The sequence below is a fragment of the Microcaecilia unicolor genome, chromosome 1 (genome assembly GCF_901765095.1).
Source record: "Microcaecilia unicolor chromosome 1, aMicUni1.1, whole genome shotgun sequence".
In the NCBI taxonomy this organism is placed as follows: domain Eukaryota; kingdom Metazoa; phylum Chordata; class Amphibia; order Gymnophiona; family Siphonopidae; genus Microcaecilia; species Microcaecilia unicolor.
Window position 1 is genome coordinate 54,673,242 of NC_044031.1, and position 15,384 is coordinate 54,688,625.

Sequence of the window (15,384 nt, forward strand, 5' to 3'; positions counted from 1 at the left end):
CAGCGCCAATGCGGTCGAGCCCGTGCCATCCGGGCAAGAAGGGCTGGGATTCTATTCCAGGTACTTCCTTGTGGAAAAGAAAACAGGGGGGATGCGTCCCATCCTAGACCTAAGGGCCCTGAACAAATATCTCGTAAAAGAAAAGTTCAGGATGCTTTCCCTGGGCACCCTTCTCCCCATGATTCAGCAAAACGATTGGCTATGCTCTCTGGACTTGAAGGATGCCTACACACACATCCCGATACTGCCAGCTCACAGACAGTATCTGCGATTTCAGCTGGGCACACGCCACTTCCAGTACTGTGTGCTACCCTTTGGGCTCGCCTCTGCGCCCAGGGTGTTCACAAAGTGCCTAGCTGTGGTAGCAGCGGCGCTTCGCAGGCTGGGGGTGCACGTGTTCCCATATCTCGACGATTGGCTGGTGAAGAACACATCCGAGGCAGGAGCCCTGCAGTCCATGCAGATGACTATTCGCCTCCTGGAGCTACTGGGGTTTGTGATAAATTACCCAAAGTCCCATCTTCTCCCAGTGCAGAAACTCGAATTCATCGGAGCCCTGCTGGATTCTCGGACGGCTCGCGCCTATCTCCCAGAGGCGAGGGCCAACAACTTGTTGTCCCTCGTCTCGCGGGTGCGAGCGTCCCAGCAGATCACAGCTCGGCAGATGTTGAGATTGCTGGGCCACATGGCCTCCACAGTTCATGTGACTCCCATGGCCCGCCTTCACATGAGATCTGCTCAATGGACCCTAGCCTCCCAGTGGTATCAGGCCGCTGGGGGTCTAGAGGACGTGATCCACCTGTCCACGAGTTTTCTCGAATCCCTGTATTGGTGGACGATTTGCTCCAATTTGACTCTGGGACGTCCCTTCCAAATTCCTCAGCCACAAAAAGTGCTGACCACGGATGCGTCTCTCCTGGGATGGGGAGCTCATGTCGATGGGCTTCACACCCAAGGAAGGTGGTCCCTCCAAGAAAGCGATCTACAGATCAATCTTCTGGAGTTGCGAGCGATCTGGAACGCTCTGAAGGCTTTCAGAGATCGGCTGTCCCACCAAATTATCCAAATTCAGACAGACAATCAGGTTGCCATGTACTATGTAAACAAGCAGGGGGGCACCGGATCTCGCCCCCTGTGTCAGGAAGCCGTCAGCATGTGGCTCTGGGCTCGCCGTCAAGGCATGGTGCTCCAAGCCACATATCTGGCAGGCGTAAACAACAGTCTGGCCGACAGGTTGAGCAGGATTATGCAACCTCACGAGTGGTCGCTCAATTCCCGTGTGGTGCGACAGATCTTCCAGGCGTGGGGCACCCCCCTGGTGGATCTCTTCGCATCCCAAGTGAACCACAAGATCCCTCAGTTCTGTTCCAGGCTTCAGGCCCACGGCAGACTGGCGTCGGATGCCTTCCTCCTGGATTGGGGGGAAGGTCTGCTGTATGCTTATCCTCCCATACCTCTGGTGGGGAAGACTTTGTTGAAACTCAAGCAAGACCGAGGCACCATGATTCTGATTGCTCCCTTTTGGCCGCGTCAGATCTGGTTCCCTCTTCTTCTGGAGTTATCCTCCGAAGAACCGTGGAGATTGGAGTGTTTTCCGACCCTCATCACGCAGGACGAAGGGGCTCTTCTGCATCCCAACCTCCAGTCCCTGGCTCTCACGGCCTGGATGTTGAGGGCGTAGACTTTGCCTCTTTGGGTCTGCCAGAGGGTGTCTCCCGCATCTTGCTTGCTTCCAGGAAAGACTCCACTAAGAGAAGTTACTTCTTTCATTGGAGGAGGTTTGCCGTCTGGTGTGACAGCAAGGCCCTAGAACCTCGCTCTTGCCCTACACAGACCCTGCTTGAATACCTTCTGCACTTGTCTGAGTCTGGTCTGAAGACCAACTCCGTAAGGGTTCACCTTAGTGCAATCAGTGCATACCATTACCAAGTGGAAGGTAAGCCGATCTCAGGACAGCCTTTAGTTGTTCGCTTCATGAGAGGTTTGCTTTTGTCAAAGCCCCCTGTCAAGCCTCCTACAGTGTCATGGGATCTCAATGTCGTTCTCACCCAGCTGATGAAACCTCCTTTCGAGCCACTGAATTCCTGCCATCCGAAGTACTTGACCTGGAAGGTCTTTTTCTTGGTGGCAGTTACTTCGGCTCGTAGAGTCAGTGAGCTTCAGGCCCTGGTAGCCCAGGCCCCTTACACCAAATTTCATCACAACAGAGTAGTCCTCCGCACTCACCCTAAGTTTCTGCCAAAGGTCGTGTCGGAGTTCCATCTGAACCAGTCAATTGTCTTGCCAACATTCTTTCCCCGTCCTCATTCCTGCCCTGCTGAACGTCAGCTGCACACATTGGACTGCAAGAGAGCATTGGCCTTCTATCTGGAGCGGACACAGCCCCACAGACAGTCCGCCCAATTGTTTGTTTCTTTTGATCCCAACAAGAGGGGAGTGGCTGTAGGGAAACGCACCATATCCAATTGGCTAGCAGATTGCATTTCCTTCACTTACGCCCAGGCGGGGCTGGCTCTTGAGGGTCATGTCACGGCTCATAATGTTAGAGCCATGGCTGCGTCGGTAGCCCACTTGAAGTCAGCCTCCATTGAAGAAATTTGCAAAGCTGCGACGTGGTCATCTGTCCACACATTCACATCTCATTACTGCCTGCAGCAGGATACCCGACGCGACAGTCGGTTCGGGCAGTCAGTTCTTCAGAACCTGTTTGGGCTTTAGGATCCAACTCCACCCCCCGAGGGCCCTGTTTGTTCTGTTCCAGGCTACACTCTCAGTTAGTTGGTAAATTTTTTAGGTCAATCTCAGTTATGTCCTCGCCGTTGCGAGGCCCAATTGACCAATGTTGTTGTTTTGAGTGAGCCTGGGGGCTAGGGATACCCCATCAGTGAGAACAAGCAGCCTGCTTGTCCTCGGAGAAAGCGAATGCTACATACCTGTAGAAGGTATTCTCCGAGGACAGCAGGCTGATTGTTCTCACAAACCCGCCCGCCTCCCCTTTGGAGTTGTGTCTTCCCTTGAAGTGTATTGTCTTGCTACATACTGGACTGGCCGGCTCGAGCCGGTTTCGGGCGGGAAGACGGCCGCGCATGCGCGGTGCGCGCGGGCGCGCGAGGGCTAGCAAAGGACTTTGCTAGTGAAGTTTCCGATTGGAGGGGCTGCCGTGGACGTCACCCATCAGTGAGAACAATCAGCCTGCTGTCCTCGGAGAATACCTTCTACAGGTATGTAGCATTCGCTTTCCTCCCTCGTTTTGTGCTGTGTATTGTTTAACAAGTTTCGGCAGTGCAGAGTTACAAATTATCAGTTAAAGTTCTGTGGTTCGATGGTTGTTTTGCTGTGGGTAACTTCTCAGGCTATGTGCTCTCTTTGCTTTGGAATAAGTCTTAAACTAAAGAGGGAAGGACCTTGGTTCTCTGGGTCACTGCCTTCTTTTAGTGTTCTCTATCTCCACCTGCTGGTAGATGGATACAACCCACCAGTTCCTGGATTCATCTGCTGCGCTTAAAGGAAAGAAAATTATCAGGTAAGTCCTAATTTTTCCATACTGACACAAGTTGAGCCATACTGAAATAATTACACCAGGCACTTTTGTGAAAATGCACACAAAAGGGTGGGATCGAGGTAGGTGTGGACTGCCTAGTTGGAAGAAATCATACATATGTTTGCTCAGTTCAGATCCAGTTTTAACTCTCTGCCTGCATTGTTCTTTTAAAACTTGTTTTTCAATGTATTGGGCAGCACTGAAATAGCGATTAATGAAATTAGAAGACTGAGTGCTACTAAAAGTTCATATATCTGGCACTTTTTACACTGCCCTGTTACATATTCATGAATATGCTTTTAGTTAAATATCTAAAAACTTTGATACCTAAAGAGATTTTAGATGCTTAACCACCTCTTTCCCCTTTGTAATTGAGGTCTCTGTCTTTGTAGGTTTGATTTTTGTGGTTGATAGTAATGATAGAGAGAGAGTGAATGAAGCCAGAGAAGAATTGATGAGGATGTTGGCAGAAGATGAACTTAGAGATGCTGTCTTGTTAGTGTTTGCTAATAAACAGGTGAGTGCAAGCAAACAATTTTGAAACTTCTAAACATAAAAAGTTTTCTTTATAGAAATGCATGTTTGGAAGATGAGGGGGTTGCACCATAACGGTCTTAATTTTTCATCCTGTTTAGCAAGTTCTTCATTCCTTTGTATGTTGTGGACCATTGGTGGTTATTGCCCTGTCCTTTTTTTCATGCTGGTTGTGAATGTAGTAATTTTTCTGTTAGGATAATAAATTTGGTCTTTTTATAAAATTATCATTAGTGACTGTTTTATCACGCTACAACGTGTGTATATAACACTTTACAGAAACATTTGAGAGTATGTGCTCTTTGGGGCTAAAATTTTCATCGAAACAGGACACACACAAAACAAATAAGGGTGTCAGTTAAAAAAAGTGGTGAAATTTTGATAGGGAAGGCCTAAAGTAGGGACTATAATTTATGAATGAATGATCACACAGCCTCGGTTTTTCCCAGTATGTTGGAGAACAATCTGTTTTGCTGGCTCCCAAAAGACACTAGTGTTTCAAAAGCATGAGAAGCAAGGTTTAGAGCTTTGTATTTGCATACATACATGCATCAACCTTACTGAAACCTTCCTTTGTTTCCTTTCTTCTACCAGGACCTTCCGAATGCCATGAATGCAGCAGAAATTACAGACAAGCTGGGACTGCATTCTCTTCGTCACAGGAACTGGTACATCCAGGCAACCTGTGCCACTAGTGGAGATGGTCTCTATGAAGGACTAGACTGGTTGTCCAATCAACTCAAAAATCAGAAATGAAACTAGAAAACTTCTTACTTCTCCCCATCCCTTCCTTTTGTTTCATTTTCCTTCTTGCCCCTCGCTTTACTCTGTGGCAAACTGTGCTACTTTGTGATATTGAGTGCCAGAATTGTTTTTCATTTCTTTTGTCACAGTACCTATCGCACCATGCTGTAAATGTGGCAAGCGCCTGAAAACAGTTAGGTGTCTTATTTAATGTAAATAGTTTTTGGTTTTCAGTGAGGCAGTTTCTGGTACTCCTATGCAATATTAATCATCTTTTTTATTATAAAGAATCAGAATTCACCATTTAGTACTGGGAAAGGGATTTAATCAGATTAATACAGGGGTTGACAGCAATTCATGTGCAATAGAGCCAAATACTATCCCATTGGCTTGTGAGATCAGTGCTGAGATCCGTTTTGACTGTTGGTTTTTAACACTGAAAAGTGTTTTTGTTTTTCTAATAGTGAGGGAGCAGCACATGAGGGAGGAGTACAGTTACTATTGATTTTGCAGTGACAACTTGAATACTAGTGATTTTACTAAACTGTATTTTCTCTTGAATAGAAATGTGGTATAAAGAAAAGAGATCTTAACCAAAATACCAGTTTTTGCATGGTTATTGATCCATGTAATTCTATTCCACTAGATCTTTCGGTATTTCATGATATCTGTACTCGGTTGTGATTACCTGGAGTTAGCCTTGGGGAAACTTAGTTTAAAAACTGATAATTCAGAACAAGCTGCAGAAAAGGACAAGATGAATTTATATTTCTGCAAGTTATAAAAAAAAAATGCAGACACATCCTTTGCAGTTTATTTGGGGAAGAAACTCCAGGGAAGCTTGCATTGGACATATTTCTGAAACACCTGTTTTTGCCTTGGTCTCTGCATTTTAATACATGAGAAGAAAAATGAGTTTCTTAATCAATTTTTCCCTTAGGTCTAAAGATGGTTTTGAACATTCATTTCTGAGAACCACACCAGAGCAAACCTGTACACAACAAGCACAGCCTGTATTAATCCTGTGCTTTATAGAGACAGTACTGTACCTCCAGACAAAGAAACACACCTATCATCTTTTATGTATAGAGTCTAGAAATAAGCATGTTGGAGAGTCATTCCATTCTAGAATTCATAACTTCTGTTTGTCCTGTTAGGAATAATCCCCCATATATGTATTATATATATATGGAATATCCCTTTTTTGCATCCCTCATGCTGCAAGTGTCAGATTTGCCATCTGAAAAGACTTCCCCCCCTTTTTTTTTTAGTATTTGTTTTTGATCAACACACTGAAGAAGCTGGAGCTGTTGAAATGTTTTGATCTTGAGGATTTATCAGAACTGGTTTGTTTAGTGATGTGGAAATCTCTGTTGCTTTCAGTACACAAATAGTAATCAACTGTTTTGTATACTTGTTTTCAGTCTTCATTTTGGACAACAAAGCACTGTAATTAAAGCTATTAGAATAAAATCTCATGTTTCAAGCTTTTTTTTTCCTTACGTATAACTTCTAGTTCATCAGGACATACAACAATATTTGTAGAATAAAATACTCTTCAACTTCAATATACTGCTGTTCATCACCAGCAAGCAAGAAAATTGGCATTGAGAAATCTTCACGCCCATCGTTCACACTTTCTGCTGAGGATACTATAGACGGTGAATGAAAGTTCTGTTGAGCTGCTCAAAAGGTGTCTGATGAGAATAAATGCAGCAGCATGGCCTAAGCTTGATGTATATATGTTAAGTTACTATTTAAAAAGGAAAAGAGCATAGAGCCCTATAGCAGTGCTCCATAACACACTCCTTAGCAGTCAGGTTTTCAGAATCATCACAATGAATATGCATGGTTTGCATACAGCGGGACTCTAATTTCATACTTATTTATTGTGTCGATCCTGAAACCCTGACTGGCTAGGTGTGCCTCAAGGAGAGGGTTGATAAGCACTACCCTAGAACATAAATAGCATTCACATTCTGTGTTGCATTTATTTTATTTGAAAAGTGGTATGCATATTTGGGTAAAACTTTGTAAGTAAATTTTTTTTTTTTTAAAGAAAAATCTGCTTCCTTTGTACCCTTTTACCTTGACTTTATGTGCCTCGATTTCAGGTCTGTGATAAAAGCTGCTGTTTCCTTGAAGGGTAATTAATTTGGACTTTGTGCTTTTTCTTTGTAAGAAGAACATGTTCCAGCTGTTGTTTCCTCACCTCTTCCCCTCCCCCTGAGTTCAAGATTAGTAGTGTTATTGGAGATACAAGTATATCCAGCAAACAGTAAGAGTAAATGACAACAGATAAGGACCAATTAGTCCATCCATTTTTCCTGATTCTGTTTCTCATTGATTCCATATAAATTCCCATACTTAAACCTTTTTCCCCCTCCATATGTCTCTTATACCTAGTCTTGTAAATTCTGTAATGATGCTGCCTTCATATCTTCCATTTGGTTAAATCTCATACTTAATCTAGAACCTTTGCCCCTTTGTAATGATCCAGACAGCCACCAAAACTACTGGAACTGGATGAATAACCATTAGTTATTTGTTCATTGTTAGCAGTCAGGGTTATAGCTCTCCATGTGTTCTACCCCCGTTTTCTTGGAAGACCAGTGCAGTCATATGACACTATCCATTTAGAGGAAGACTTTTTTTTTTAATTATTATTACTGTGACGGGAGCCATCCTCTTGAGTAGCAGCATTTGGATGAGGCCTCTGTTACTGCTTGGGGTGGGTTTAAGAAAATGTAAGGCATACATACCATGTTTTCAATCCATCTCCAACCCAGTATTTATTAAAAAGCCTTACACTCCTACTGTGCAAGATTTCCTGTCTGTGAGAGCAGGTAACCCCTTCAGTTATAGGTATGTGGGAGGGGGTGAGCCTACACTAAATGGCTTGAAAGAAACTTGCCACTGATAACAGTTTATATCAACATTCAGAAATCTGCAACAGCAAAAATGAACCTTTACTAAAAATCCATAATAAATGCCTACTCTGCTTAGCCAATACAATTGGATTCAATCCAGAGTGGGAGCAGTATTTCTCACCCAAATGTGTACGCAAAATTGTGGATCAATTTGTGCCTCTTTGGATTATCTTCTCGGTTCTATTTCATTGTCAGTGGAGAGAGTACCATAATCCAACACTGTTCCAACACACAGTGCTAACTAGGCAGATCCCTCACTCAAATGTTTGAGGCTCGCTTTCCACTTTCAGCTTCTCTCAAGAAGCAACTAGATTAGTGGGCTATTCCACATAATCTGGGGGAATTTTCTCTGGAACCCTCAGACTGGACAGGTAGATGCTAGTCTGCAAGTTTGAGAGGCTGTTGCATTTTGCATAGGGAAGTCACTTCAGAAGTTTTGTGGTCTATTGATCATTTTGAAGGAGGGGCAATTTCAGTTGACTTTACTGCACTTTCTAACTAGAGTCTTGTCCATCAATGTCACAGCAGTAGCATATGAGAACAAGGAGTGCACTGGTGTCCATGGAGATCTTCAAGCCTTATGCTTGGGCAGAAGATTATCTCTTGGGCAATTTTGGCTGTGCATATTACAGGGATGGATAGTATTCAGGCAGACTTTCCCAGCAGGCAGCAGTTGGATCCAGAATGGTAGCTCTGTCCCAACAGCTTTTCTTCTGGTAGTTGAATGATAGGGATCTCCCTTTGTCAACTTGATAGCAACAAAATGTAATGCAAAGTGCTTTTGAGTTGCAGAAAGAATTTAGGGCATTCAGAATGAATGTTGGCCTCTTTGTCTTTTCCTTGGCTATTTGTAGCTCAAGTAGTGCACAGGATATCAAAACATCTACTCTTGATGATTCTGATGGCTTTGGTTTGACCTTGTCGTTCTTGGTATCACTTGTTCATCTTTTAATGGCTCATCCAGTACTCTTAGAGGACCAGACTGCCTTTGTGAGGGTCCTATGATTGTCGAAGGTCCAGGTCTTTTTTGTTACAGCTTGGCTTTTGAAAGACTTTGCCTGAATAATTTTCAGCCTTTGTCATGTCTACTATGCTGAAGGCCCGCAGATCACCTGCTTAGTTTGTGTAAGGGTTTGCAGAGTCCACTGTGACATTCAATGCATAATATATCCCCTTGGAGAGTGGATATCCCTTTGATTTTTCTCTTTTGCACAAGGGGACTAGAGCAAGGTTTCTCAATTTGCTTAAGGTACAGGTACTCTGAGGACAAGCAGGCATGATATTCTCAGATGTGGGTGATGTCATCCACGGAGCCCAGTGTGGACACTGCCTAGTGCACTGTTGTTTAAAAGCTTTGAGGTTAAATGGTCATTTCTCTCAATGGAGGAGAGTGAACAGTCGAAATCAGTTACCTGATGCTAGGGTCTGCCTTGGGGGTCAACGCTCAAGAAAAAGGTCTGGGTGTTGTAGATAATATGTTGAAATCTCTGTGCGTTTCGGCGAAAAAAGCAAACAAGATGCGATTAATAGGAAAAAGATGGTGAATAAGACCAACAATACTATATAATGCCTTTGTATCGCTCCGTGGTGCATCCGCACCTTGAGTATTGCATTCAGTTCTGGTTGCTGTATCTTAAATTCTGGTTGCTGTATCTTAAAAAAAGATATAGTGGAGGAGTGGCCTAGTGGTTAGGGTGGTGGACTTTGGTCCTGAGGAACTGAGTTCGATTCCCACTTCAGGCACAGGCAGCTCCTTGTAACTCTGGGCAAGTCACTTAACCCTCCATTGCCCCATGTAAGCCGCATTGAGCCTGCCATGAGTGGGGAAAGCGCAGGGTACAAATGTAACCAAAAAAAAAATTAGAAAAGGTTCATAGAAGAACGACTATAAAATGATAAAGGGGATGGAACTCCTCTTGTATGAGAGAGGCTAAAGAGGTTAGTGCTCTTCAGCTTGGAAAAGAGACTGCTGAGGGTAGATATGGTTGAGCCTACAAAATCCTGTGTGATATAGAATGAGTAGAAGTAAATCGTTTTGTTTTTACTCATTCGAAAAGTACAAAGGCTAGGGGACGTGAGGAAGTTACATAAGAAATGTCAAGTCAAATGCAAAGCTCTGATAAGGAAGGGAAAGAGGGAGTTTGAAAAAAAGATTGTGTTGGAGACAAAAACATAGTAAATATTATTTTAGGTATATTAAAAGCAAGAAGCCGTCAAAAGAATCGGTTGGATCACTAAATGACTTGAGGGGTAAAAGGAGCGATCAGGGAAGACAAAACCATAGCAGAGAAATTAAATGAATTCTTTGCTTCAGTCTTCACCGAGGAAGATTTGGGAGAGATACCGGTGCCAGAAACGGTATTCAAAGCTGATGAAATGAAGAAACTGAATGAAATCTCTATAAACCTAGAGGTTGTAATGGGGCAATTTGACAAATGGAAGAGTAACAAATCTCCTGGACCGGATGGTATTCGTCCCAGAGTACTGATAGAATTGAAAAATGAACTGGGAAAGAGGGCTCTGGATGGGCGGAGCAAGATGGCGGCAGTACCAGCAGTTCGCGTCAGCAACTAGTCCAACGCTGCTGGAACGTTATGATTTTTCTTAGTGATTTCTTCTTGGAAAACTTACCTCAAACCTTTTGGAAATGCCACATACTAAGAGAAAAGGGACCGTTAGGGTGCGTGCCCAGCCGTCCCTAACTTCAACGCCCGACCAGCAGACGGAATGGTTTCTCACGCGACAGTCCACTACGCAAGCTTCGGGAGGTCCCGCTGATCTATCAGCGTTGGGAGACGCCGATAGCCAGGGAATTGACACGTCGTTGTCTCCCCCGATACTCTTCCCGCCTTTGCAGCCAGCAGTACTCGATTTTGAGGGTGGAATGCTGACCCCGGAAGTCGGGGAAACAGACCTACCACTGGGCCGGCAAATCGCAGTTTCTGCTGGAGCTCCCCGGACACCGGAGTTGAAGGGCATTGTAGCCCAGCAAGAGAGGCCTATGATATCTAAGGCCCCAACTGCGAAGGTGACACTGGAGGCGATATGGGAAGCGCTCCAGCGTTTGGACAACACTGTGAAAACTTCATCAGGCAAGATTGATACACTTTCAGAAAATGTTCAGAACTTAAATGTTGCATTTACTACTATGTGTACTGAGACAAATGAAAAAATAAATCTTCTAAATGATGATTCTAGGAAAATGAAAGAAATAACTACAAAATAGATTCAGGATAATCTTCAGATTCATAATAGACTTGAATATTTTGAAAATTACAATCGAAGATTAAACCTTCGATTGTTAAATTTTCCTCGTACTCCAATATACTCTCCTTTGGATATATTTAAAAGGTATTTGACGGAAAATTTAAAATTTACCTCTGATAATATTCCGCCTTTGAATAAAGTCTATTATCTACCTGTAAAAAAAGTAAGTGAAGATTTACCGCTTGTTCAACAACCTCAAAGAGATATGAATGTTTCAGAACTTTTAGAAACTTCTTTATCTTCAACAACGGATAGACAAACACTTCTGGCCTCATTTGTATTTCAGCAAGATCTGGATTTGGTCAGAAAATTGGCTCTGAGAAACCTACAAGTTCCTTTTTATGGAGAGAAAATCTGGGTATTCCCAGATGTTACTAAATCCACACAGACCAGAAGAAAGGACATTTTAGCATTAAGATCAGCTACTTTGGCGCTGGGAGCCACATTTAACTTAAACTATCCATGCAAATGCAACATAAAATATTTGGATGTTAAATATGTTTTCCTTAATCCTGTTCACTTGAAACAATTTATAGATCAGAAGAAATTGTCATGATGTAGATTGTATTCTAAAAGTGCTGCTTCTAGGACGAGGATTTATTAATAATACAGTGGATAATCTGCTAAGTCTCTTTAATGTTTTCTTATTTTTCTCTCTCCTGAGTATATATCGGCTCCTGCCCCTTCTAAACGGTGGACTAAATAAGATATATTATTTTTGCTTCATGTTTATGCTTATGAAGTAACTTTTTTTTCCTTTTTTCTTATATCTGAATTTCCTATTCAAGTATGAAAATGGCTTGTAAATTTATTTAAAACGATAAAGAAAGAAATAAAAAAAAAAAAATGAACTGGCGGAACTATTAGTAATATGTAATTTATCTTTAAAATCAAGTGTGGTACTGGAAGATTGGAGGGTAGCCCATATAATGCTGTTATTTAAGAACGGTTCTAGATGGGATCCGGGAAATTATAGACAAGTGAACCTGATGTCGGTGCGGGGCAGAATGGTAGAGACTATTATAAAGACAAAATTACAGAGCATATTCAAAAGCATGGATTAATGAGACAAAGCCAACATGGATTTAGTGAAGGGAAATCTTGCCTTACCAATCTGTCACATTTCTTTGAAGGGGTGAACAAATATGTGGATAAAGGCGAGCCGGTTGATATTGTGTATCTGGATTTTCAAAAGGCGGTATGTCATGAAAGACTCCTGAAGAAATTGGAGAGTCAAGAGATAGGCGGTAGTGTTCTATTGTGGATTAAAAACTGGTTAAAGGATAGAAAACAGAGTAGGGTAAAATGGTCAGTATTCTAAATGGAGAAAGGTAGATAGGGTTGTCCAGGGGTCTGTGCTGGGACTGCTGCTTTTTAATATATTTATAAATGACCTAGAGATGGGAGTAACTAGTGAGGTACCGTATTTTTCGGACTATAAGACGCACTTTTTTTCCCCCAAAATTTGGGAGGAAAATGGGGGGTGCGTCTTACAGTCCGAAGGTACCGAGTTTTGGATCGCCGTCCCCTACTTATGCGATGCCATGTTCCCTGGTTGTCTAGTGACGTCGGGGCAGGAAAGAGCCCCCTCTTTCCTGCCGATCGCGCTGCTCTCCGTGCTCCTGACTGCTTCCTGACGGTCTCGGCGATATTCAAAATCATTTTGAATATCGCCGAGACCATCGGGAAGCAGTCAGGAGCACGGAGAGCAGCGCGATGGGCAGGAAAGAGGGGGCTCTTTCCTGCCCCGACGTCACTAGACCACCAGGGAACATGGCATCGCGTAAGTAGAGGACGGCGATCCAAAACTTGGACAAGACGCACCGGAGCACCTAGGTTTTAGAGGAGGGAAAAAGGAAAATTTTTTTTTTCCTATTTCCCTCCTCTAAAACCTAGGTGCGTCTTATGGTCCGAAAAATACGGTAATTAAATTTGCTGGCCACACAGTTATTCATAGCTGTTAAATCGCAAGAGGATTGTGAAAAATTACAAGAGGACCTTACGAGACTGGGCGTCTAAAAGGCAGATGACATTTAATGTGAACAAGTGCAAAGATGCATGTGGGAAAGAGGAGCCTGAACTATAGCTATGTAATTCAAGGTTCCACGTTAGGAGTCACCGACCAAGACATGTAGCTCTGCATCATTGTTGATGATATGTTGAAATCCTCTGCTCAGTGTGTTGCGGCGGCTAAGAAAGCAAATAGAATGTTAGGTATTATTAGGAAAGGAGTCGGAAAACAAGTGAGGATGTTATAATGCCTTTGTATCGGTCCATGGTGCAACCGCACCTCGAATATTCAATTCTGGTCGCCGCATCTCACTGAGCATCTAAAAAAAAAGATATAGTGAAATTAGAAAAGGTGCAGAGAAGGGTGACGAAAATGATAAAGGGGATGGGATGACTTCCCTATGAGGAAAGGCTGAAGTGTCTAGGGCTCTTCAGCTTAGAGAAAGACGGCTGAGAGGGTGATATGATAGAGGGCTATAAAATGAGTGGGACGGGTAGATTTACTATGTGAATTGTTTGTTTATCCAAAAATACCAGGACTAGGGGGCATGCGATGAAGGTGCAAAGTAGTAAATTTAATACAAATTGGAGAAAATTTTTCTTCACTCAACGTGTAATTAAACTCTGGAATTTGTTGCCAGATAATGTGGTAAAGGCAAAGGGGTTAAAAAAAAAAAAAAAAGGTTTGGATGGCTTCCTAAAGGAAAAGTCCATAGACCCTTATTAAATTGACTTGTGGAAATCCACTGCTTATTTCTGGGGTAAGCAGCATAAAATGTATTGAACTTTTCAGGATCTTGCCAGGTATTTGTGACCTGGATTGGCCACTGTTGGAAACAGGATGTTGGGCTTGATGGGCCTTTGGTCTGTCCCAGGGTGGCAATATTTATGTACTTATACTTCTTCAGCATCAAAGACTCATCTGCCTTGGCACACTCCGATACAGAGCTGACACTCTCTTCCACATTCTTAAGAACAGTACGTTGAATAGTCTGACTCAGACCTTGAGTCCTATGGAATACCGTTTGATCTTTTGCTGCTGTCTGGGAAACATAAGTCTCCTCCATAAAGTACATCCTTTCCTGGCTTTGTCTGTAAGATGACCCAAGCCATACCTTTCAAATTGAAGACACAAGAACTACCTTGTTTAGAACGCTTTGGTTCTAGATTGACTTGCCTCCTAGACAGGGACACGCTTACACTTCATACAATTATGAGGAATACTCTGATCAATAATTGTGAAAATCCACTAACAGTGCAAGTTGCCCGAAAGACTATTGATATAATGTACAGACTACAGAAACACAGTTACCCCATCGTTCCTTAGTAGTGGAGTCTGCTTTGAAGCATGCTTGTAGGGCAATATAAATACTATTAAAGCTCTGTCCAGGCCACAGATTTGTACCACCTTTTCTGGAACAGTTGCGGGAGGATTTTGATGCTACAATTACTATACATCTAAACATCGATGTACTCCAAACCCACCCAAAGTTCCTCGCTGAAGTACCAGAATTCTACCGATTAGTCCATTGTATTTCCTGTCGTCTTCCCTTAGGCATGCTCTCATCCTGAAGAAGCAGCACAGCATACCTTAATCTAGAGCACACTTGCCATCTATCTGGAGTGTACAAAACCTCAGGAAATCCTCCCAACTTCTTGTATCCCTTGACCCAAACAGTTTGGTGATGGAAATCCGTAATCTATCTTGACCTGGCTGGCTGACTGACTGTATCTCCTACACATATGCTCAGGGTTGGTGAGTTCAGTAGCCTATTTTCACTCTGCTTCCATTGAGAAAATTAGCAAGATGGCAGTGTGGTCTTCTATCTACACCTTCACTGCTCACTACTATGTGGAGCAGCATTCTAGGCAGAATAGCCGATTTGGAAAAACAGTTCTGCAAAATCTTTTTGCTACTTAAAAGACTCTGCTGTCCAGCCCTTTCTTTCCCTTCAGGTTCACTTTCTACTTAGTTGCCAGGTTCATTATAATATTGTGAGCCTAGCAGCTATTGAGTCCCACATGTGAGACTCGTGCCTGCTTGTCCATGGAGAAAGCAAAGTAAGTTAGTTGTAGCAGGTGTTCTCCAATGATAGGTATATATTCTCACATCCCTCCAGTTTCCTCTTGGAGTTTCAGAGTTGGTTTAATTGGTAACTGAGGTTACCTGTGTCCTGCTCTTAATATCTTCCCTGATAAACTATTGACTTCTTTATTCTATTTCACCCCCACTTTATTCTAGCCTATTAACAAAAAACCTGTCCTTTCACTTGCAGAGAGTCTGACCTCTGTAAGTTCCTTATCTGTCTCCATCCTGTTGCCTATATTGCACTGTGATTTTATATCTTTATGCTGGTA

At 43.0% G+C, this 15,384-nt stretch overlaps 1 protein-coding gene across 1 annotated transcript in view; it reads left to right on the forward strand.

The window, feature by feature from the left end:
• Nucleotides 1–6,292, forward strand: part of ARF1 (ADP ribosylation factor 1) — a 75,724-nt gene extending 69,432 nt beyond the window's left edge. Inside the window, exons 4-5 of the mRNA XM_030197307.1 lie at nt 3,934–4,058; nt 4,670–6,292. Of these exons, the coding sequence (XP_030053167.1) occupies nt 3,934–4,058; nt 4,670–4,831 (287 nt within the window). The 3' untranslated portion in view covers nt 4,832–6,292. The remainder of the gene's footprint in view (nt 1–3,933; nt 4,059–4,669) is intronic.
• Nucleotides 6,293–15,384: the final 9,092 nt, after the last annotated feature.